The sequence below is a fragment of the Leptidea sinapis genome, chromosome 13 (genome assembly GCF_905404315.1).
Source record: "Leptidea sinapis chromosome 13, ilLepSina1.1, whole genome shotgun sequence".
NCBI classification, from domain to species: Eukaryota; Metazoa; Arthropoda; class Insecta; order Lepidoptera; family Pieridae; genus Leptidea; species Leptidea sinapis.
In genome coordinates, this window is record NC_066277.1 from 1,209,991 (window position 1) to 1,236,338 (window position 26,348).

The 26,348-nt window shown below is 35.2% G+C and overlaps 1 protein-coding gene across 2 annotated transcripts in view; it reads left to right on the top strand.

Annotated features, from left to right (window-relative positions):
- The window catches only part of LOC126967690 (protein prickle-like), a 190,651-nt gene that overhangs the window by 70,841 nt on the left and 93,462 nt on the right, over nt 1-26,348 (top strand). For both annotated transcript variants that reach the window (XM_050812275.1, XM_050812276.1), the window contains exons 3-5: nt 6,533-6,974; nt 16,020-16,133; nt 17,008-17,136. In XM_050812275.1, the coding sequence (XP_050668232.1) occupies nt 6,533-6,974; nt 16,020-16,133; nt 17,008-17,136 (685 nt within the window). The remainder of the gene's footprint in view (nt 1-6,532; nt 6,975-16,019; nt 16,134-17,007; nt 17,137-26,348) is intronic.

Below are 26,348 nucleotides of genomic sequence, written 5' to 3' on the forward strand. Positions count from 1 at the left end.
CATGACGCATAGACCAGCCATCTCCTTTCTCGATACTACTACTACATACTCATTACTTAATAATATATGGTGCTCGATATTGTTGTGCTATATATATTGGGACGCGTGAATTGCAATTTCCATACAAACTTCTATCGCTGGTAAGTTATACGTCGTCCCATTGACAGACAGCGTGTACGGATAAGTTGAGTTACCGTTGATAAGTTTATTGGGACAGAAAAGTCAACGATAGTTACGATTTTTATCTCAAGTAAGCGATACTGATTATTGGGAACAGCCGTAAAACGTTAACAAAACGTAACGGGAAGTGAAGGCGAGCATTACATTACTCGCAATTAAGAATTAGTCAGCAACAAGCCACAGACCACAATGATATGCCAAGTGAACTGATTCAAAACAGATCGGACTTTGTAACGCTTTTTATGTGAGTGAACAGGAAGCTAATGATTCGGACTAACAGCCGGCTACGTCATGCCGCGCGCTAGACTTCCAACTTAATTGATCGGGGGCGTCACGACCAGTAATTTTTTATATATGTGTAATGTAACTTATGTGTGCTGTATCAATACTTGTCTATACATAGTTAATTAAAAAAAAAGATGTGCGTACTTATGTATGCACGGAAGAAGTTATCCTTCCTTGTCCTAACGAAGCAAAAATCATTAAAATGCTATTCTCCGATTTAGAAAGAACAATTTTGTAAAAGTCTTGCAAAGATGGCTTTGACAATGAATTATTAAATAATGAATACAGCTGTATGGGCTTGAACCTGTCCTAATAATGGAAGGAAGAAACCAAAAAAAAAATTAATGACGCAAATGTCAGAGAATTTTAAGAACCAACTCAAACCAGTTACTTTGTGTTACAGTGATGCGCGCGCATCTTAAAATTTCACTCTTATCCTTTTTCAAAATGCGCCTAAAGAAGTATAACTTCAAAAATTAAACCAAAAAAGGCAAATACAAAAAGTATGGAGTATGTTTTTAGCACTTTAATCTCATAGCAGTCCAAGAACCCCGACCTCCACAGAATTCGCCACGGACTCCACGCTTGCTTAATCCGGCACCAGCTGAATAGTATAGAATATACTGAAGCCTAGCCTAGGAATAGTATTCCTATGTTAAACTTTTTTGAAGTGAATCTTCCATAGAATCATATTGATTTAAAGCTCGATGAAACGAAAAAGCGAGACGATAGAGGCGCCGTTGCCAGCTATTTATAAAACAATTATTTTGGCCGCTGCGCTAAATTATGATTTCATTTTGTATGATAATTAAAATATTTAATAAATATCAATCGACATCATCTTTATAAATATGATGGATGTTGTCTAGTAAAAATGTTACCAGGGTCAACGGTACGTAGACGATGCTGCTCTTATGTTGATCTGTTCCCCGTGTATGTATGTGAGCACCGGTATAATTTGAACCGCAACAGACATTTTATATATTTTAGTCTCAAGGTGACAGGTCCAGAGAGGATTGGTCAGGGTTACACTTAACGCCAGGTATCAGCCATTATTATCATGATGATCAACTGACCTTAAATAAGGCAAATAATTATATATATTAACAGTTATTACTTGCTCCTTATGAGGTGGTGAATTGCCGTCCATATTCTGTCATACGAGAAGAAAAATAGCTGCACTTTTTGGAGTAAGTTAATCTATGGTTGGTGTTACTTCTGGGAAATTTTGGAGGATGATCGTTCCATCGTTTAGTGGTGCATGAGGTATATTTTATAACTTAACACGGTAACGAATTACAATTAAGAGCTCCATCGTTTCGTTACAAATCTATTACATGAGTCAGCAGTTTCGAGCGCAGGCGGTCTTTCGTATCGTTCAGTTGTATCTATATTCGGTCTTAAGACAAAGAAAACTGATAAAGTGACTGTCAACTTATCACAAGACAAATCATCTTCAGATCAATCATTTTGGAATTTAATTTGTACAAAAACTACGTGATCTATGATACTGTCCCGATAGTAATCAGGATTCATTTTACATTTGTGTTCCGTAGTTTTGTGTACGAGCAACGTGTTACAAACTGAAATATTGATGCTATAAATAATAGTAATAACGCGATTATCTGATGTGAAACATGATAAAAGAAGACATTAACTGATTAGTATTTATATGAAATAAACGAGTTTCCGGTAGCTTGATTATAATTTACTGAATGAGATATATCATAAATTAAATGCCAAATTTTGTTATATCCGTCATTATAAAATATACTCCGAGTCTTTTTAGAGATGTCTAATATGTACAAGGTACAAATTTTGTCTCATTTCATTTAAAAAGGACAGGTAATGATGGATATTTCTGGTTCAAATTCTGAATGCCCTGAAAATAGTAAATAGTAGCTTATGAAATCACTTAAAGTTAAGTTGAAAATACATAGATTTTGAAGAGCAATTAATTATTCTATGCATTGGATTACAGAGCAAGTGTTGGAAGGTAAAAGGTAAAACCAGATAGATCGGGATAGCACTGACCTCGCGTGGAGTATCATCAGCTAGAACAACTGGATAAGTCATCTCAAATATTTATATATTTTTATTTTTATACAAAAAAAATTCAGAAGGTTTTAAAGACAAGATATCCAAATAAACTCATAATGCCCTTCTGTAGAACTGCATCTTTTAGTAGAAATTGTTACAGCATGTCTGTGAAAATATATAATAAATTGCCCAATGAATTGAAAGATTTATCTTTCAAAGTTTTTAAAAGAAGACTGCATCAGTGGTTAATAAATAAGTGCTTCTATAGTTTAAATGAATTTTTCAATACAAAATGAATTAGTCTATTTGATAATAAGATACGTAAATTAATATACTTTTATGACATTTGTTAACATTATACATAGGTACTATGGAATTATTAAGTTATTTACGTCTCATATTATATTATAATTAAGGCTTTAAATTTAAATTTTATAAATATTAATGATAGCATTGTGAAATCCGACATGTTTCGGTATAAGAGTAGTGTTTAGACAATTTTGTAACACATTTTGCATGTCAATTGACGAAACATATTGGATTATCAATAATATTATGTTAACATCTTAAGTACAATGTTCCCTGCAAATAAAATTTCATTTCATTTCAACTTATCAGAGATTCAGTTCTATGTTGTACCCTTGTCGTTGCTTTAAGACTTCGGTTTAGCGCGTGTTAGATTATTAAGCTTTCATGTTGTTATTTAATAATCATAAAGAATTAAATAACACTGAATCAAACCTAATTTAAATAATTTAAAGTTATAACAGTTATGTTTTGACATCTTAAAAGTAAAAAGTAGCTCATTTGTATTTTAATGCCAATTCAGCTAATAGGAGCTTGTTCCTGATTGGCTATTCGAGCTAGGATTGCCAACCTAAGTGTACCAAGGTTTCGGTTGGTGCAGCATGGCAAACAATACTCTAGATTAGTCACATTTGGCTGGTACTTGGTAGCTGCTGCACCGAACGGACATGTTTAAGTAATGGGCGAATACTTTCAGGTACCACATAAGGTAACCAAATTGTATAGAAATCCCCCGTAGCCTATAGCAATAGTTTACAATTTGCTGCAATTAATACCATTCTTGATCAATAAGCATTCAATACCCTCGCCTGCACACCTCTGTTGGTTGACTGAATGTTTGCATTGCGAATATAGCTATTAAGAGTATACCGGGTTAACCTTTATATACAGGGTGGCCGGGAAGTTGATGTCCAAAGCTAAAATTTGAAAGACTCATGGTGATGGATATCCGAATGATCCCTATGTATGTTCTACGATTTTGCGTAGTTTAGGAGATAATAATTTTATTCCCCTTTTATCCGCTTTTTACACCTAATTGTGGTTTGGGACTTTCTTTTTGAACACTTTTAGTTAATTTTATTGTTGATAATTATTAAAAACAGTTGCAATAACCACATAAGAAACTATGAATAGTTTAGACAATGCTCCACCTAAATTAATGAACATGTTCAAGGTATAAAAAATAAAATAAAATGGGCAGCCTATGGCTTGTAACTATTTTTAAAAACTTCCCAGAACATTGGCCAATAAAATGAGACGTTTCAAATTTTAGCTTTGGACGTCAACTTCTCGGCCACCCAGTTTATAAAGTATCGATACGTACAAATATTCAATAAATATTATAATTGTGATGTTATTTCGTGTTGTGCGACGTCATTTGTTAGTTCCACTGGAAGATCAGTGCTCCTAACGTTAGTAGTCAGAAGTGTGACCAGTTTGTAGCAAACGCTTGGGTATTCGTATATTACTTTATTTACTTTAGCTATAATTCTTCTATACACGCCCATTACAATGCAGTGCCGCTCAGGATTCTTGAAAAACCCAAAAATTCTGAGTGAATGCGCTTGTCACTTTAAGACATATGATGTTAAGTCTTATTTGCCCAGTAATTTCAGTAGCTACGGTGACCTTCAGACCGAAACACAGTAATGCTTACACATTACTGCTTCACGGCAGAAATAGGCGCCGTTGTGGTACCCATAATCTAGCTGGCATCCTGTGACAAAGGAGCCTTCTACTGATTAAAATAAATTTTGAAAAGGATTTGTCTTCCAGACTAATTAGTTTAATGAGTAGGGAATAATATGAGTAATTAAAGTATATCTCAATTATTAAATGTACCTCTGAATAAGCGTTAAATTGGTTCCACACAATAACCGGTTGGTAGTAATATATTTACTGTATCTAATAACATCGGATGATGTATCACTGTTTAATCGAATTCTCACAATAAATCATTGTAACTCTTAATTGCAAGCCAAATCGATCATACAAGTAGAAAATGCAGGCTCATCCTAACTCAGTGCATTAAGTTTATTAATCGCTTTGGAAATGATGAATGACTGCACTCATGTTATTCAATTTACGTCGGCCAAGTAAGTGTCGGGTAAGATTGAATTTTACAATATACCTCTAAATTTGTTACAGCACAGTTTGAGATTCCACATAACATAAGTCAAATAACATGTCGTTTTATACGTTAATATCCGGACAACCGAGCCTTGCTCGGATTTTTAAGAATGTACTAAACTTGGACAAAAAAAAATTATAGGACATCTGGATTCGAACCGGGGTCTTCTGCTTTCCTCATCACCCAATGTCCCATCTGAGCTATTAGAAGACTGTATTGCCTTGTATATAGTGGCGAAATTTACCTTTGTATTCTAATGTTATTGTAACTGTTTCTCATTAAAACACTAAATTTTAGGAGCTGGAGCCGTTTCCGACTCAGTTTATATATATATATATATATATATACATATATATATACAAGAATTGTTCATTAACGGCCGTTTTCAATAACATTGCTGTCACCGTTTAATGATAATATCTTATCTACTTACCTATAGTTATATCCAATATAGGTTATTGAAATGTAAGTAAGCGTAAAAGGATAGATTTGTCTACCTCTAGTAACTTAAACTAAGGATAGATAGGTTATTGAAAACGGCCGTTACGAGTAAAGATATAACATACTAGCGAACCCCGCAGAAGCTGTTCTATCAAAAGAAAAAAAATATGTACGTATTCGGGAATAAAGTTAATGAGTTAAAAATGAAAGAAAAACGTATTTTTGAATGATTTTATAGTAAGTAATATATGAGTAATAAAATGATAAGGATTAATATCATATTTGTGTAAACAGCTTTTACATTACCGCTTTATGATTAATATTATCTAAACTTAAGTGAGAATTGAACACCTCCAACATATATTCCTAAGCTAACATATTTTAATATTTTTGCAATTAAAGTTTCTCATAAACTCGTTCATAAAACATGCTCACAGGAAGATTTGGAAAGATATTCAATCTTCTTACGAAGGTGTTCCATATAAGTAAGAAAATGTAATTAAGTTGGCTAATATGAAACTTCTTGAAAGATCTTGGTTTAGACCTAGTTTAGTCTTTTTAGGAACTCACCAACTATAGAAAATAACACTTACTAGATATTCTTGGATCATTATTTTTTATTACGTTATTTTAATTATACCAACTTCTAACTATTCATTCCCTTTGACAACAAAAAAATAAATTAAATACGATGGGAAGACTACACCAACTGTCTACTACAAATGTCACGAGGGGCTGCTGAAAACCAGTGTTGTATTGGTGTCTTTTGTACTGACCAACAATGAACTGAGTCAGCTCCTTTTAGCATGGAATCACGCGCCGCACAGGTCTTTTTAATTGTTAATTTTATATAATTTTTATTTAATATTTTAACAATTTTTGTTACCTATTTCATTCAATTTAGTATTTTAAGATTGTAATTAAAACTGTAAATTGAAGGTGTGTTTTTGTATTGCTAATTGTATTGTTTTCTATTCTATTCTTCTATTCAACGGCTCAATATGCAGTGGTGTCACAGTTTCAAATGTTGTAGTAACCAGGCATTGAATGGTTCCACTGATATTATGTAACAAGTTACGTTATATTTCAATGTTTAACATAAAAACAGTATTTAGAACATGTTAATAATAAGTTTCTCCCTGTTTCCAGGCCTGTCTGCCGTAACTGCGTGGTATCGCCTACCGGTTCGTCACCTCCGCCGCTGCACGAGCAACAAACATCACCACCGCCGCCCGCGCCGCATTCCCCGCCGCCCTACCTACCGTCCCCCCAGCCTCCACTGCCGTCCCCCCAGCCCAGTCAGAGCTCAGTTCCGAGCTCATCGAACTCACCCCATCCCTACTCCTACTTGAACCTCAGGAGGAGCCAGGACAATGGTGTGACCCCCCAGAGTTACCAATCCCCGCAGTCGCCACAGTCAGCGATGTCCCTCTCCCCTCACCCCGTGCAGGGCAAGTTCCGAGGGTTGCTGGAGCACGCCGAACGGCTCATGAAGCCGGGAGACCCACACCGACACTCCCAGAGTGATGATGACTCTGGATGCGCCCTAGAAGAGTACACTTGGGTGCCGCCGGGCCTCAGACCTGAACAGGTAACTAACTATTATCACTACCATCTATTTAACTAACTAACTAACGAATAACGTTGGTTTATTGAATACTAGCGTTCGGAATACGATAAATATTATTTTACTTGAATAATAAGTTTTCAAATCATTGCTAGTGGATTTAAAAGTTTGAAAATTGACATGACAACTGATGTTACATGTTACAATAATCAGACGGCTATAAAAACTACATCACGCTGGAAGCAAATTTTTTATGAGGTGGACAAACTGGTGGGATTGGGACACCGCGGCCCGTACTCTCTCGTCACACCAGACGAATCACAGGAGCGTTGCCGACCTTATAAGAACCGAAAACATATTGATACGTGGTCCTCGAATCTACATATTGTATCACCGAAGCTTTTCGTATGTAACTTCCAAAGAATAATGTTGAATGAAATTGAAAAAAAAATCGATTTATTTTCAATAATTATGTTAAGGCTGGTCTCATAATCTGGTAAAAACGCAATTCAATTATTTATTGGTTAACTTTGCTTACTAAAAGGGTCAAGTTAATGTTTTTGCTGTTTTTTGCAATGAAATAATGAATGGCACAAAACTATTTTATTATAAGAATGTTATGACACTAAGAGAATAACATGTGACTTGTATCAAACGTAAGAGCAAGTCTCAACCTCAAAGAATGGCAAGATTGTCCTCATAACCCAATCGTACGGGTCACCTGGTGTTAAGTGATCACCGCCGCCCACATTCTCTTTCAAGACCAGAGGAATCACAGGAGCGTTGCCAGCCTTTAAGGAAGGTGTACGCGCTTTTTTTGAAGGTACCCATGTCGTATCGTCCCAGAAACACCGCACAATGAAGCTAACTCCACAGCGTTGTAGTACGTGGAAGAAAGCTCCTTGAAAACCGCACTGTGGAGGACCGCCACACATCCAGATGGTGGGGATGATATCCTAACGTGTCGTGCGAAGGTGCAATAACTGATTGAAGTATGTTTTGCAATGACCATGTTTTGTGTTAGTGCAATTCTGCAAACGTTGTTGGGACCGGATTTCTTGCATATGCAGCACTTTTAAAGATATTCCAGACGTGAACGATTGAGATCCGGGCCATACTAGCCATCATATTGCTATTACACTGGTGTTTGAAGAGAGCATAGACCAAGCCATTCGTTGATACTATTTGTACGTCATCCTATTTCAAACATCCCTACTAATACTATAAATGTGAATGTAAGCTTGTTTGTTAGGCTTTTACGCCGAAGCTACTCAACCGATTCTGGTTAAATTTGGTACAGTGATAGACTAGAGCTTAGAAAAGGACATAGGCTACATTTTATCCCGGAAAATCTATGGTTCCCGCGGGATTTGTGAAAAATTGATATTCACGTCGATGAACTATAACAATACCGTCAGTAGGTTTAGTTTGCCATAGCAATCTTCCTCGAAATAACATTCATACAATATGTTGATAACGGGAGCGAAAACGGGAACCGGAACATGAATAGGACATGAGATAATCTTTTATTCCAAACTTTCTTATTATTTTTAAGAACCCTTCATCTATGCGGACGAAGCCGCGAGCATCAGCTAGTGATTCTATGAATTACCCAACTGTTGACAGCTTCAATTATAATAATGAATTTGTAAGTAATGCACGTGATAAGTGTATTTGCCGCAGCGTTGTATGAAACTGATACGATGCCTGACAGGTTGGTGCAGTACTATACGTTACCATTGTTGTACGATACGGAATGATGAACACTTTGTGACCCGACCCACTTGTGGCAGCGGCGATTGTGGTCAGCCATTATGTGTATCATCCGCGTTGGTGAAGTATTAAAATAAATATAAGCAGTTCAAGCTCGAATCTACTTCCCGCCCCGAGAGCTATGTACTATCTAATAAATACAAACGATTAAGATTCAATGTAAAGAGTTTAGTTCGGCTTAACATGTTATTATTTTTTTAGGAAAATAAGGGACAAGACGAACAGGGCGTTCAGCTGATGGTAATTGATTCGCCCTACCCATTACAATTCCTTGCCGGCACTGCATTACAATGAAGTACGCTCAGGATTCTTGAAAAACCCAAAAATTCTGAGCGGCACTACAATTGCGCTCGTCACCTTGAGACATAAGATGTTAAGTCTCATTTGCCCAGTAATTTCACTAGCTACGGCGCCCTTCACACCGAAACACAGTAATGTTTACACATTACTGCTTCACGGCAGAAATAGGCGCCGTTGTGGTACCCATAATCTAGCCGGCTTCCAGTGCAAACTAGCCAATGGTGAATTGAAAACACAAGAAACTCAACGGCTACTCTTTTTAATCAAAATATTATAGAGTATTTTACATTGGCTAATATACTCGTACATAACAAATTGGTTTGTAAGATGCTGCATCCCATATTATATCAAATATTTCATAAAAAGTAATAAAGATTGAACTGTATAAATATAAATTATCATATATTGGATGCATCAACCTTCAAAGCTTGAATTCATTGTTTGTGTAAGGATACCTCGTGAACATGATGGTCGTGATTACTATCATGTAGTAATCGTAAAAACAAATACAATGATTTATTTATCAACTATAATAGGTCGACCTGGCACCACAAGCAGCACCATTTCACGAGTTGACGCATGGAGCAGCCATCGCACATACTTCGATGATGTCGAATGGTACCAGATTCCTTATTAGGGACATCTTCATTGACACACACACTTAGGTATTGTTACGAGCACGACCAGTTGAGGATATGGTGGAACCTTTTATGTCCTTTAAAATAACAAATGTAATATTAAGCATTTACAATAACAACTACCACTACTATGTTATTATATTTAATAATATATTAATATACTAAAATTAATATATTTACTAAATTAGTTATTTCATTTATAAATACTAGATTATTAAATTTTATTACTTTTGCTATCTATAAAATATTTTTTACAAGATTTGTACCAGGCGTTAACAATACTTTCTTGTGATAATTTTAATTAGAGGCCTCAAATATTAGTTGAAACTTTATGTAGTTATAAACAACATATAAATCAGTTAAAAGTATGGTAGCTACACAGAAATAATATACATAGTTTGACAACACTGAAGTAATTGTACAATAGTGTATTCCTAGCTGTTCCTGTAGAGGTGGCCTGTAGTCACATCACAGGAATATGCAGCGTGGGTTTCTGCATACCATCACGCACAACGGACGTGCACTTTATATTATAAATAATATTCTGATGTCGCTTCTTCTGATGCCGGAAACATTCGAAAGGATCTACTAAGTCTGGCCATAAATACTGTTACAATTAAAAATAAACAAAATTTATCATTTGAATTTGGTATCTGTCTTTTTTATATGATTGTTCATTGAGTTTACTCATGTTGGCGCCAATACATTGTGGGGGGGAGGGAGGTCACATAACATTTTAACAAACAAAATGACCGTATTTATGTTCAAAGCTCTAAGGAAACTCCCCAATTAGTCGATAGAGTGTAACGTGGGCACTATCCGACTTCAGTGATTGTTTGGTGGGGTATTAGCTATGAAGGAGTGACTGAGCCATACTTTTGTGAATAAGGTATCAAAACATCGGCACAAGTGTATCAAGATTTGAGAAGGTAGTGAAGCTCCTTAACAACACCATTTTCAATAACCGCGAATGGTCCTTCCAACTAGACTCGGCGCGGAGACAAAGCTCGGTCTATGCAGTGTTGGTTGGAAACGTTTCGGACTTCAGAGCTGAAGACTAGCCGTCGTTTAGTCCCGATCTTAATTATCGTGATTATATCGTCTGACGACATGAGTGTCGTGATATTATCTATTGGTATAATATGTATCAAACCAAATACTATAACATAGAACATTACTACAACCATGCACTATTATTCTGGAACGGCGGCACTAGTAAATAGTGACAGAGCCTCTGTACTGGTGTATGGAGACGTCACTGCTTATCTGTTCCTTTGTTGCGAGCCTTTGTTCCGGAGCCTTGATGTTCCTGATGAGTCTCTGTGACGCGCCACGTGAGCAACAATCAGTATTGAGTGCTGGCTGGGAATTATTGAGAGACAGGGCTTCACAATGCCGCATCCGGACCGGTGATGGATCCACTGAAACATTGTCTATAGGAAATTTATCTACATGTGTCTTAAGTAAATAGTAATTATAAATTATAATAATAGTCAATGATAAATAAAATCTGAGACTTAACATCTTATATCTCAAGAGGGTGGCGAGCGCAATTGTAGTGCCGCTCAGAGTTTTTGGGTTTGTCAAGAATCCTGAGCGGCCCTGCATTGTAATGGGCAGGGTGTACCAATTACCATCAGCTGGACGTCTTGCTCGTCTCGACCCGTATTGGCATAAAAAATAATAAAAAAAATACCTAAGAGTACCTAACAAAGTTATCTCAAACTTCTGATCTAATATATTCGAAAAATGTTCAAAATATTCCCCAAAATACCCAAAATATTCCCCACATTCTCTCACTTGGTGTTATATAGCTCAATAATCCATATAAGTCCCTAAATTGCGCAACGCTGAATATTGTTGACTTTTTTAAAAGAACCTTCAAAATACTCTCATTGTTTTCGAAACGGTGGTTCGCGTTTTAATACCATCTTTAGTTCTTGTTACATTACTCAAGCTTGACATTACACTATGTCTATTTGCGTCCTGTAACCCGAGTGTAATCCAAAACCAGGACTTAAGCCCAGTGGTGGTGGATACCAAAGCGGAGTGGAGAGGAGAGGAGATGTATTTTGATAACGAATTAGATTTTATAATGTCCACATCTCCTCTCCGCTTAGCTTCGGCGGAAATGGAGCTGGATTATGATTTAAAGAGCATGCTATAAACGTCTTGACTAATTTGGAGTCCCTAAGATTAGCAGTGAAGATATCTTCCGTGTAGATCGTATGTGTCTTAATTGATAACTGGACTCAACCACATGTGCCTCAATACTTCAAGTATTGTATTAAGGCTAATGGAGATCATTTTGAATGCTATGAGCTTTATATATGTACAAAAGGACAGATATGCAATAGAGAAAAATATAATATCTTTTCCTTGTAGATAATGTGTACATATACAGTATGTATTTTACATCTATGCATTAAGTGTAGCCACATACTTTTTATAACATTTGCTGCCGATATACAAAACATGAAAAAAATCGGTGCACTAGTTAGGTCAAAAAGTAGACTTTTAATTAACTAATTTAACATGCTGTAGGTACATTGTACAATCGGGTCACGAGGTCACTGGGTCAACACTCAATGATTCAATGAATTTCACAGTACAGAAAGTATACAGTACAGATTCATTGAATCTTTGCACATCAAAATGCGATGTTGCCATCCCGCAAAAAAAGTTCAAAGATAATAAATAAGATATTTATTTATTTTATATATTAAATAATTATTAAAAATTATTTTGTTTGAAAATTTCACTTTTTCAATTTAAAGTTTTTAATTAAATAATTAATTTTGCGATAGTTCTGTGGACTAGTATTATTTATATTTTTATTTATTTCATAGGTATGCAGACCATACTGTATACGACAACTTCTCGAGCATTTGTCATTCAATGTGCCTGTTACTGTATCTTTTAACTCATAACGCCAACATACTCATCCACTTTTTTCCTGTAATTAAGTCACCGGACATACGGAACCACTAAATCACTCACTAAGATATATTATAACCTCGCGGATCATTGTTATTCGCAAGGCGTCGGGGTGGAGGTGAGGGTTACCCCAGGGGCAAACCGTGGGGACATTTAATTTTTTGCTCGGCTGCCCCGGGCCAGGAGTTTTATTACTTTATCTTGCGTAATTATAAATACCGGAATCTCTTCCCCCAAGATGTTGAATATCATGCGCCGATTGTCTGAGGAAAATAACGTTTTGTTTACTTTTTAGATTGCTGCGATAATGAATAACATCTTACTTTGCTTTTATAAGAAATGCGATAAGCGTGATACGACACCAGATCAACATATTACATTAATTCCTTCTTAAAGCCTGTTCTTGTTATCGCTGTTTAAGAAGTTGATGAGTTGCAAAGCTTGAGTAATAGCCAATACTCTCATAATTGTTTTTATAATTTTATTCTTATACTAGGACCCGTGTATCATTCTCATGTACACACGTGTTAAATTTGAAAAATTGGTCGAGATGTTAGGAGTTCACTAACATATGAAGGAGAATTTTGTATGGACTGTATTGAGAATCTAAAAAAACGTTAAAATCAGTCCAGCCATTTAGAAGGTAGTTCAATTGTGAATCAAAACCATCCTCGAATCCACTTGAACACACACAGAAAAATTCATTCAAATCGGTCCAGCCGTTTAGGAGGAGTTCACTGTCAAAACACATACAGAAGAATTATATATATATACAGAGGCACCGAACGTCAAAAATGCTCTAGAGAACTTAAGAACTGAGCTCAATCAGGCAGTTCATATAATCAAGACTTTAGTACAGTAATATCTCTTATAACGCGGTAACAATGTTTTCAATGCCTCGTACAGCAGGGGACTTGTATAACGCGAGGAAATTCCACATACATATTTCTGTACTGAGAAATTTGTACAGTTCATAATTAGCTTCGCGTACATTTGTACGTGTGTAAATCGTGTTAATTGATAAATAAAATTATTTTATTAAATTTGTGTATTAAAAACCTTAATAATAGTAAAACTAGGGAAATAGTTAATACTTGTTACGAATTGTACGCTAAATAGCCATGTTCTATAACGCGGAACGATCAACCGCGTTATAGGCGAAGTTATATTTGGATACAAAGACTTTTTAAGGACTTTTTAATAATTTAACATATTGTAATGATGTCAGATTGTGTGATACCGAAGTGGACTGTTAACTGACCAACTATAAAAATAATATAAAAAGTTGTAAAGCTCTTAACTTCCAAAAGAGTAAATACATGCATACATACAACCAGTGGAAGGCTCCTTTGCACAGGATGCCGGCTAGATTATGGGTACCACAACGGTGCCTATTTCTGCCATGAAGCATTAATGTGTTTCGGTCTCAAGCGCGCCGAAGCTTGAAAATTCATGGTCATAAAAAAAAGCTACACTATGACAGAACTGACAGAAGGGACATTTGCAAAAATTAACTTGCATTACTGTCATAAGATACTACGAATTATTGTTGAACATGTTCAATAAAAATATATTATTTTGCGTTTGTCCACCCACACAAACACAAATCATATTGAGATTCCATTACGCGATATCCTGCGAGACAACGAAACAGGCTCGCAACAACCAGCCAGCCTTCTTAACGAAACAATTATCTGAAACATTATTACATTTTATTTATAGCCTCATATACAATATTGATATATAAATCCATAGACGTGGCGCAACGTTCCACTAATCTTTATACTAGTTGGAATCACTTGCGTATAACTTTTGATATACAAGATTATACACGAAGATTTGGATTAGTCTCCTCTGTGCTCCAACTAGATACCGCAGGCGTAGTCGCAAAGTGCGGCAACTAATATTACGCCCAAGTGGGCGTACTCGAGCCACTCTTGAACAACGTGTGACGTTGACGTGCCACATGTTCTGTTAAATTTTGCTGATAATCGAAACTAAAATGCCTGGTTGCATAGTAAAACTTTGTAAAAATACTAAATACTACAAGGAATAAGAAAGATACTGTGATCACACATCACCAGTAAGTATTTAGTATTTTATTAATTTCAATGTAAAATAAGACGAAGCGTATGTTACAAAATTTGAAAGATGCCACGCACACAAGCATCTAATAGTTGCCGTAATCAAAAAGCTATTGCTGTTAGGTAATGCGGTATCTAGTTGAACGCAATCCATAATCTAACGTTATACAGAAGATATAATAGTCTTTTGACATAATACAATAGTATTATGTCGAAAGTATTACTATATACAAATATTTACTAATAAATAGAAATATTTGTATGGCGTCGAGTTAATTATGTTCTTTACAAATTTAATTTGTTGAAAACATAATTAAGGGCGAAGATTACAATCCCCAGAAGTGATTGAATACAATTAAAAATAACAAACAATTATCTTCAGCAAGGTACTATTTTCTAATGTAGTGAAAAAGCACTAGTATTATTTAAAAAATCAGATAAACAATCGAGAGTTAAAATGGCATGTCGTAGGATATCATCTTTTATATGGTCGCGCTGTCTAGCGTTCTGAATGCTATGTACAAACAGAAACATAATATAACTTCTTAATTTATATACAGATAGACACGGCAGTGGGACATAGACACGCTGCACACGTAACGTTTTCATTAGCCGTACAATATTAATGATGGCACTTAATATGGCTTACCGTCTGTCTGTATTTCATTTAGCTTTAGTACGTCTTATTGCCCCGTTACAAGCCGCCCTCTACAAACTTCTATCTACCGACATTAAGGTACTACTTACATATTTTTGAAATTGATTTCGGATGTTTGGTATATAATTAAAAAAAATGTGTGTGTACTTATATGCACGCAAGAAATTATACTTCTTTGGCATAACGAGGCAAAAATCATTAAAATGATTTATTCCTCGTGCTATTCTACGTTTTTAAAAAGAACAATTTTGTAAAAATCTTGCAGAGATGGATTTAACAATTAATTATTAGATAATGAATGCGGCTGTATGGGCTTGAACCCTTTGCCTGTCCTAATAATGGACGAAGAAACCCAAAAAAAATAACGGATTACGCAAACAACAGAAAATTTTAGAACTTCCGCCATCGTATGTGTACAAGATGTAACACCTTAGACTTTTTAAATACTTTTTTATAATACATTTTATTTGGCTGGCAGCCATTTAGAATATTTTCCATGCCAGGAAATGCATGTTTTCTTATTTGCTGTTATAACGGCATTGCTGTTATAATGGATACAGACAGCTCATTCACAGTTGAGGTTGAGGAGTCGCTACTGAATACCTTTTGTCGTTGTTTTCGAGTAGTTCAATTCTTTATCATATATACTCCATATTAAACATGTTTTTACATTTTCCAGGTGCACCTGTACTTCTCAGCTCTGCCAGAAGACAAGGTCCCGTACGTGAACAGCGTGGGTGAGCGGTACCGACTTAAACAACTGCTGCAACAGCTGCCGCCACAGGACAACGAGGTCAGTTCAGTTCGCGGTGGATCACACTGTGGAAATATTTATTTTCTTTTAAATAGATGGGGTCAGGGACTCACCTTATGAAAAGTAAAACTAGCCGCCAAAACTCAATCAACGGAATCGCTGTATCCGATGCAAAATTTATTTTAAACCTCAATACTACATATGAAGTCCTGGTACATGTTGCTGGGATGACACATGATTTCAACCGCTATGGAAGATATTACTATCATCGACACCCTATTTATGTTCTCCTGGTGTCTATGTAATACGTAAACTACGTATGTAAAAACTGTTGAAATAAATATTTTCTTATAATAGAGGGGGGCCAGGGGCCTCCCAATGAAAAGTAAAACTAGCCGCCCATCCGCACCCAACAGGTTAAGATATGCGTTTCTGGCCTCTAGGGAGTACCTGTGTTCTAAGATTGCTAAGGTTCCTTACTAATTACTGAGCATACCAAGCGTTTAGAGGACATTTTGTGCTTATATTTTAGGTGACCATGAAACTGAGCGTCAGCCGCTCGGTATATCGATGTCTTATAATGAAGTGTACTGGAGTATGTGGTCTGAGCTGTCTGAGGTTGCTTAGTGAACATGATGGTCGATGAAAGAAACAATCCTCCCCTAGGCGCAGCCACAAGCAATGACTTAGGGTATTTTCCGATATGCACTGTGACCACTGTACAGTATGACGTCAATTTAGTATACTGTGAAGCCGTTCCTTTATAGCCAGTTATACTGGTTACTATTTATAATTGATCGCAATTCCGTATACTGTCAGCCGCATTTTTTGACGCAGCATTCAAATGAGTGTATTAAAGTTTTCTAGTTATGAGCTCAATGACCACAGGAACTCAACTAAGTGTGTATTGCAGGTGCGGTACTGCCACGCGCTGTCTGACGAGGAGCGCAAGGAGCTGCGGCTATTTAGCGCACAGAGGAAAAGGGAAGCCCTGGGGCGAGGGCAGGCGAGGCAGCTGCACGCGCCGGCGTCCTGCGAACGGGTAAGGAGCATGTACTTGTTTAGCTACTTACAGATTGTAGAACAAAATTAATCGCTATAGTTCTCAAAACACGAACTATAATTTTTTGTTGGAGTCAAGGATCCGTACTGTGTTAATAAACTTACACAGCATTCGATTTACTACAAAGGAATGCTTGTTTTCGTACCTCAGAATAACTCACAATTTAGATAAAATTTTATTATGACTTACTAAGCCATAAGTTGTGTCCTTTTGGACATATTTTGTAAGTATATTATTCCATTAAGCAAACTTCGGTGTTTCTTACTTTATTTTGATCAGAATTTTCTTATATTTAAAAATTCAAGGTATAGGTAATTAAAATACTCACTGTCTGGAAATATTGTAGTAAAAACTTGGACAAATAAAACTAACAACTTCAACTTCCTTAGAATTGTTTGACCAGATCCCTGATACCGAATCATCATACCACATGGCACAAATCACAATCTGGATGTGCCTCTCCCCTACAGTGCGGTTTTTCAAGAAACAGGATTAATTACACAAATTAAATTTGAAAACAAAATTGAGGATGCGGAACGTCGTGCATCGCTTGCAGATTGAAAAAGCGACATCTCAAGTCAATTTCCTAATATGCAAATATTGGGGTAGAGCAGGTTATCAACTGTAAAGTAGATCCTGTAGATGAAACCACAACCTGTGAGTTGAACACGGCATACAAGATTTATCAACGTTACGTTTCTCGAACGGATGGCTCAGTGGAAGAGCGCTCGCACGAAACGCGAGAGGTCGCGGATTCGAGTATCGTTCATAAATTTTTGTTTTCAGATTTAATTTGTATAATTATTAATCTTTTTTTAGTAATAATTATCATACATTCTCCTAACACTGCGACGCATTACAACCGGTTATAAATGTAACAAATCTCACAGTTTACGATTGTTTAACTTTCAACTGTCATCTTAGCTTTCCCCAGTCAACGAATCGCGAAATTAAACTCATTTTATAGATGGCTTGAGACAATTTTCTGTTCGAGTGACTCCGCGTCCGCGACCCGTTCCTGTCTCTTCTTTTATGATAATTATGATGGTTGTGGCCACGGCCCGCGGATGGAGAGCACTCAATGCTTAATGATGCAGTCTTTCCCTTTCCTTTGTACCTTCTAGTGTTTTTCTCCTTTACTTACATTCGCTTTAAAGTGCGGAGTGACTAGGATTGTAAACACTACCTAAAACAGATAAACCAGCGCTACAATAAATGTGTTGATCAAAGTTAGCTGAGCTGCAAATGAGCATTAGTTTTACTGGTTTTCTTTTGTTTATTCAAAATTTGCATATTGAATAAATAAATTGAATAATTGTTCGGTTTAAGTTTTGAAAAAGAATGTTGTTATTACTGAAAATTCAGTGATTTTTTACTCCAAAGTTTATTTTTGGGAAGCAATTTCCAATGTTTTTATTAGATATTTCAATTTATTTATAAATATTCTATTTGGTTCAAAATTTCCTTTAAGTCCTTCTTTGTGCACTGTATTTTTGCGTCGGAATATTTTCATTGCGTTATGTTGTAATCGATTCTCTAAGAATACAATTTTTGTGGATATTGAGTTACGACCGCGCCTTAACTTACCTAAGTACCTATTATATTTGTTTTTGTTTATTAATTGGTAGATATAATTTCTACATTGTTTTACTTATAATAACCATTTTACATACATACTTACTAATAAATAAACAATAGAATTAACTATAACTTTGTTCATACAAATTGTTCATTCAGAATTTGTAGTTACCTACTACAAATAAAATTAGGTCATCATAGGTATTTACTCCGTTACCGATACTATTTACCTATTTTATAGTTATTATTTAAACAAACGTACAGTTAAGATAACCATTTAGATAATTATGTAGATGTATAGCGATTTTGTGCTATGAATATCAAAACATACTCGTTAGCTTCGCGTCGGATAAACTTGTACAAACACCTGGTATTTTAGAAGGGGAAACTTGTAAAAGTTGTAAATACAATTCGCAAAGTTAACGCGCCTTGCAGATATATCATAGAAGTTAGCGACATCTGTTGTCTTGCGTGTGATTTATTAGTTCTGATAATGAACGCGTGTCGGCAACAGATGGCATGACTTGTTTATTACGCCGCCTCAGATTTATTGGCTCAGGGTAAATTTGCTTTATTGAAAAAGTCCCACTGTTGGCTGGTTGCCTATGTTAATGTCTGTCTTATAATAACAGAAGTCTTAAGAAACTTTATTTTAAACGTAATTTCTTCTTAGCAAAGTCTTAGTTCTTAGTAAGTTCTAACTCCAGATGTCAAACAGCTGTGAGTGATAACTTTGGTATAACAAAATTTCTCATACTTTTCATTTAATTGTGCCTTAATGTTTCCTATTTTATTTTATTTATTTATAAGATACCAACAAGCAATTTTATAACTTATACAAAAATAAGAAACACATAATATTAAATGTTAGGAGCAGACTAGCATCTCGAAAGGAGGAAAAGGTAACAGGAAATGCAAAAGATTTCCAAGCGAATTAAATTTTAGGACACACAATTTTCAGATATTCAATGTGAGTAAAAAATATTAAACAATAATAACACTGTTGCAAACTCTTAAATTGTAGCACTGACCTCCCAAAGATTCATTCCATTCAAGTCAAGATTAACATTAAATAGCTGCAGTGGAGAGTTAAGGCGACACTAAATGCCAGCGACCTTGAGCGATATGAGTTCACCGCTGCCGGCCCGCGATCAATGTAACAAAGCCAATATTTTCAAAATTCTTGCGTGGAAAACAGTTTATATGCTTAAAATCCTCGTTATTTACTACTAATCTGAATAAATGAACGCCAATGCCATAAAACTTGTTTAACTTCAAAGAAAAGTGGAAGTTCAAAAAGGCTCGGCAGTGTTAACTATTACCAACAGCAAGCATTAGCAACCTACAAATAAGACTTAAGGATATGTGTAAAAGGATTAAGTAGTGTTCATAGCTCGAAATGCTATACTTTCACCACAAAACTTGTCTAAAAACACCATGTTTGCGTGTTTTCTGCTTACTCTTCGCCTATATTATTTCTAGGAGTGGCAAGATGAAAGAATTCACGATAAAGTTGGGCGAGGTATATTGAAGTTGATTACATAAGTGTTATGGGCATGTACATAAAACATAAAATATATTTCTCGGGCAATAATATATATAGTAATATAATATAGTAGTAGTAGTAATAATAAGTAAAATAATTGTTATAAAAATGAACCTGAATTTTTGCCCATCTATCAATAATTTGAATAAGTATTATTTTTAGCCCAGTCGCCAACAGTATTGAGATATACTTGCAATAACCCTCCATCATTATGAACAATCATTTACAAAAGAATTCTAAGGGAATCAATTTTGAGAAAATAAATGCCTTTTATGCCTCTTTAAATAGAGTGCCTTTAAAAGAAAACATTTAAAATTACTTATTTTTTGCCACACTTGCAAAATCTGATTAGATTTGCTGTAGAACTTTCTTTTTATTAAATTAAATTAATTTAAAAAATATGTTTTCTAATATTTTTTGTCGAATAACACCACAATAGTCAACCATGGCACCAGGAGCGTCCATACCATATAGGCAATTAGGCAGTAACTACCTCGCGAAGAACCGATTCCGTTATTCTGAAAACAAATTCTTATGAAACACCCACCTATAAAAAAATTTCTTACTCTAGATACTAAATACGTACGGTCAGGGCCGGATTTAAACTTAATGGCGCCCCTGGGCACCGGAAAAAAATCCGTCCCAATACTGGAATTTTTCTTTAACTTATAGTTTATATATTTTATTTTTCAAAACTAAAATAAGTAATTTATTGCAGAAACTTTATTATATGTTAAATATTCTAAAACATGAATAAATATTTGTTATTTTCTAACTTTTTGTAAAGGGTGACTTATAATTATATTACATCAATTCTTTCACAGGCAACAAATCTGACTTTTTAAATTGCGAATTGGTCGATTAAATCTTCGCAGTCTAAACGTTGAGCAATCTTGATAAGACTTAAAAAAAATTTTTTCGCTTTCAAAATTTTGCCGCCCGCGCCCTAAGAAATCGCCGCCCTGGGCACTTGCCCCAACTGCCCATAGTGTAAATCCACGGCTGCCTACGGTAGGCAGTCTCCAGATTGCATATTCGATATGCAACTTTAATAATTAGATCTCAAAACCCAGTACTGTCGGACTAAAGTACAACTACGACTACTTAAATCTGCAGTGTCTACCTTGTTAGAAAACCAATGCACGCCCCTGCATGGCACTAATAATATTGCAATATCTCTAATATATAAAATTCTCGTGTCATGGTGTTAAACATTGAACTCCTCCGTAATGGCTTGACGGATTCTCATGAAATTTTGAGTGCATATTGGGGATGTGTGAGAATCGGACAACATCTATTTTTCATCCCCCTAAATGTTAAGGGTGGTCCACACGACTTTTTTTTTATTTTTTTTTTATTTGTTTGATTATGAGTCAGCATTAAAAAATACATACAACTTCAAATTTTCACCCATCTACGTTCAACAGTTACTTTTGTATCGCGATCTTAATATCGGCAATACAACGTTTGCTGGGTCAGCTAGTTAGTCTATAATATATCCATCTATATGGGTCAATACGATTTATTATCTGTGAAAAATTTCACGCAAAGTTCTGTCAATCAAATTTACAATCTAGAATTTCAGGAAGTTCTTTCGCTACCGCAATATCATCCAAGCAATAGGCTAACGGTAAGTTATTACATGATATATTATGTTGCAATGCTTTTAAAATAAATGCATGTGCTTCAAAAATATACCTTATAGCTGTATTATATATATATATATATATATATATATATATTAATAACTAAATAATATATATATATATTATTTAGTTATTAATTAATTCTCTGCCCAAATATTGTTACTAAATTTCAAGTTTCTACACCTTTTGGTTCCAGGGATATCGTAATGAGTCTACTATATACAGAGTGTCCCAAAGTTATGGGACATGAAGGGAAAGTACCTTAAATATCGTAGATAGGGTATTTTACTGAAATAACACTTTATGTTATTTTTAAAGTTAGTAATTCTGCATTCAAAGATTTTCTAAAAATTACTTGCCTAGTCTGGGAATCAAACCGACTTAAATGTAAAAAACCACCCCTACTTTTGTGTTATGTAGATAATACGAGAAAGTAGTCAATTAAGTGGGTATTTTTTTGTAAATTAATTAATTAAATGCTCAAATGTGATCCCTCCTGTCTTACGCAAATCGCCAATCTTTTAATGAGTCCGCTGCCTTTTGATTTTCTTATCATTTTATGGTGAATACTCGATATGATATGGCACAATTCTGTTTGTAACTCGCCCACATTCTCGTATCGCTTTTAAACTAAAAAAAACTATGCTATAAAGTATTTTAATTATGAAGTGGGTACTTATTTACGAATAATCAATGCTATCTATGGAATGATAATATCTCTACTTTTCGAACGTCGTCGTCGGCAATAAATAACTTTCTTGAAATTTGACTCAAACATTTTACATTACTTAAGAAGAGTTATTACTTTTTAGCCATTCTTTCGATTGGCATCAAAAAAGTAGGGGTGTTTTTTTTACATTTAAGTCGGTTCGAGTCCCAGACGAGGCAAGTAATTCTTTGAATGCAGAATTACTAACTTTTAAAAATAACATAAAGTCTTCTTTCAGTTAAATACCCTATCTACGATATTTAAGGTACTTTCCTTTCATGTCCCATAACTTTGGGACATCCTGTATATATATATTGCATATATATATTAGAATCAGGGACTAGTAAAAAAAGAAAGACTCCGCGCCGTGATATTAGCCAGTGAAGCACCTTTATGCTAGTGTGTGTGCGGTTACGGGGTATACCAGTTACACAATTTTTTCTCCCTTAAATTATCATATATCCACAAATACTTTTATACTATTGTTTTTACACTTTTTCACAACGCACGACGGCATTTTTAAAATATTATATTACGACGCAAACTGATCTGTCACAGACGATGGCGATCGGCTTGTATTAGTGTAAGTGTATGCGTGGGGCTATGTATTTACATGTTTACCTGCTTTTTTGGTGCAAGAGTTTATGCTAGATGGCGCTGTACGTAGCTTAACATGCCCTATATCTAGTCACTCAGAGTTATCTTAGAGCTAAATTTTATTAGATATTGTTGCTTTAAAATTGTATAATACTAATTATACTCATGAGTTTCGGTGGCAATTGGCATAGGAAATTTCTTTTTTTGGGTATCCTGTTTTGCTGTCTTTAAGGGCAAAGACAGGTGTTTAAGATGAAAAGTAAAACTAAGTATACATTTTATTATTATGTAGAATATTATTTTATCAAGTGAGATTTTATGTAATATTTTACAAAGAATGATATAATGTTATATTTTTATATTATTATTGATCAGAATATAAACTCAGTTACACTTACAGTTTACACTTTTTACAGGTCAAGTCATTATCAGGTTCTTGATTTTCTCTTTAATTCTTATTTATTGATGAAAGAGTAAAATGTTCCTGGGATTCCGCAATTTTATTTGACTGATTATTATTTTCATTATATATTCTATTTATAATTCAGTTTACTGTCTATTCGCACATTTTATAATTTTCACTCATTAGTAAAATAATTGATAGTAAGAAATTGAAGGTTATATTATTGTTAGCACATATCAATATGACGTTGTTATTGAATATTAACAAAATATGGCTGTATGGGCTCGAACCCTTTGCCTATCCTGATAATGGAAACGAAACACAAAAACCAAGTACAAATTAACGAATGTTAGAAAATTTCAGAAAACTTATATATTTTTTATTCCAATAGTAGGTAGTAGGTAATAAATAAACAATAAAAACACTTGGAGATTTAAAAAAAAATATTAATGAGCAATTTGAAATATTTCAATTCTTAAAAAATTATTTCAATTGACTTTTGTACTGACTTTGAGCGTTACTTCCGTCAGAAAAAAAATCTGAGTTACCCCCAAGTCGCGCCTAAAGAAGTTTTACTGCAAAAAGTAATTAAATCATAAAAAACATAAATGGCTGCAATTGCATTAGTTGGCTTTTATTGTAAAGTTATTTCGCGAGCAATCCATCAAGTCAAGAAATGTAGGTACCCATAACTTTAAATTTCATATTCCAATCCTACTAATATTATAAATGCGTAAGTTTGTGAGTGTGTGTGTATGTTTGCTACGTCTTTACGCAAAAACTACTGAATGGATTTTAATGAAAGTTTACAATAATATAGCTTACACATCTGAATAACACATAGGCTACAATTTATAAAGATATAGTGTAGATTATCAAAAAACGTCGAACACTAAAAATACTTTGTATGGCAAAACAACGTTTGCCGGGTCAGCATGCATAAAATAAAAGCCTCCGGTGACTATGGTATAGGTTATATATAGGTTATATATACTTTATTTTCTATTACCCCCTTACGAATATGACGCCTAGACTAGACATCGCTTCCTGCGCACAAATCTTAGGGAAAGTAACGATATTACAATGATTGAATTATTTTTACTAAAAGCAATGATGTTTAAAAAATGAATCGTTCTTTTGTTTCGTCTTCGATGTTTTATTAGATACTATTACTCCTGCTCGCAAAATGCCCTCGTATTGATGAGATAACTGGGACGAAAGTGAGTCGTTAAGCGAGCACCAAAGTTGCATGAATATTCATTCTTTACGAGTTTTTTTGTTTGTATATTGAATGTTAGGTACCCAGTTACAATTTACCTACTAAGTGCCCGTAGGGTACAGGACTACACATACCCCAGGGAAAATGTGATTCCGACGCTTGGCTGTATGTAGGCCCTCAACTTCATCTCGAGTGTACAAAGACTCGAGCAAAGGAGCCGGCTAGATTAGGCGTACCACAACGGTGCATATTTCTGCGGTGCAGCAGTAATGTGTCAACATTACTGTGTTTCGGTCTGAAGGGCGCAGTAGCTAGTGAAATTACTGGAAAATGAGACTGAACATCTTATGTCTCAAGGTGACGAGCGCAATTGAAGTGCCGCTCAGAATTTATGGGTTTTTTAAGAATCCTGAGCGGCACTGCATTGTATCGGGCAGGGCGAATCAATTACCATCAGCTGAACGTCCTGCTCGTCTCGTCCCTTATTTTCATTAAAAAAGATCCATCCTCGTTAGCAATCGTATATTCTACTCGACTCTTGCCAACCTCAGTTATCGCTGAACTCATTGTTGAGAAAAGACAATGAAAAATACTTACTATATATACATAAACGCTAAATTTTTACTAAATAATCAATGTTCACGCGTAGTTTTAATTTTGTTAAAGCGCCATCTATACAGTTTTAACAAAACTAGAACTCGATTGAACGCAGAAGCCTTATTTTAAAATAAACCGTATAATACTAAGCATTGCCACTAGGTGGCACTTTAAAACAACCTTGTATTCGTGTTACCTGTATAGATGTCGCTGCTAACACTGATGCTAATAAACAAAGAGGAACTATTCACATAATGTTACTACATATTGTATTTCCCACTGCCGCAGGCTATTATTTCGTCTCTCTCTCCCAAGCACTACATCAGCTTATTGAAGCTATTTAACATTCATAATAAAAGTATCTTAAACCTTTCCGCGAAGGTGTGAAAATAAGTTTTGTTCTACGCCCCCGTAATACTTTTTTAGTGGTAAGTTTCGGTCTTTGGGCGTGGGAACGCTACGTCACGGATTGAAGCAGGTAGGTATAGTTTTATTGAAAGGCGCATTACGAGTTGTAAAAGTTGCGCTCTATTGTGGTCGCGTCACGTACGCGCTGCGCCGCCAGCCGTGTGCGCACGCCGCACTGCGACACAAACCGGGTCTGTCGACGTGGCCTTTTTGTGCGTATCAAGTACCTACAGACTCGAACCTCCAGTTCACTTCTTTTGTCTTTAATTGCCTGCGTGTACATGTACCTACATTCTGTTGCGTATTTTGTATTCACCGCTTACGCACCGATGCTAATGAGATCGTTATTACGGCCACTACGTCGTATTTCTTTATCTCTTCATAAAGATCAATCATAAAGTAAATAGAAAGGTAGCTAGGAAATAAGTTAACTTAAACCTTACTTACAACATTGTAATTGTCTTCTCTGTCTTTGTACTTACTAGGAA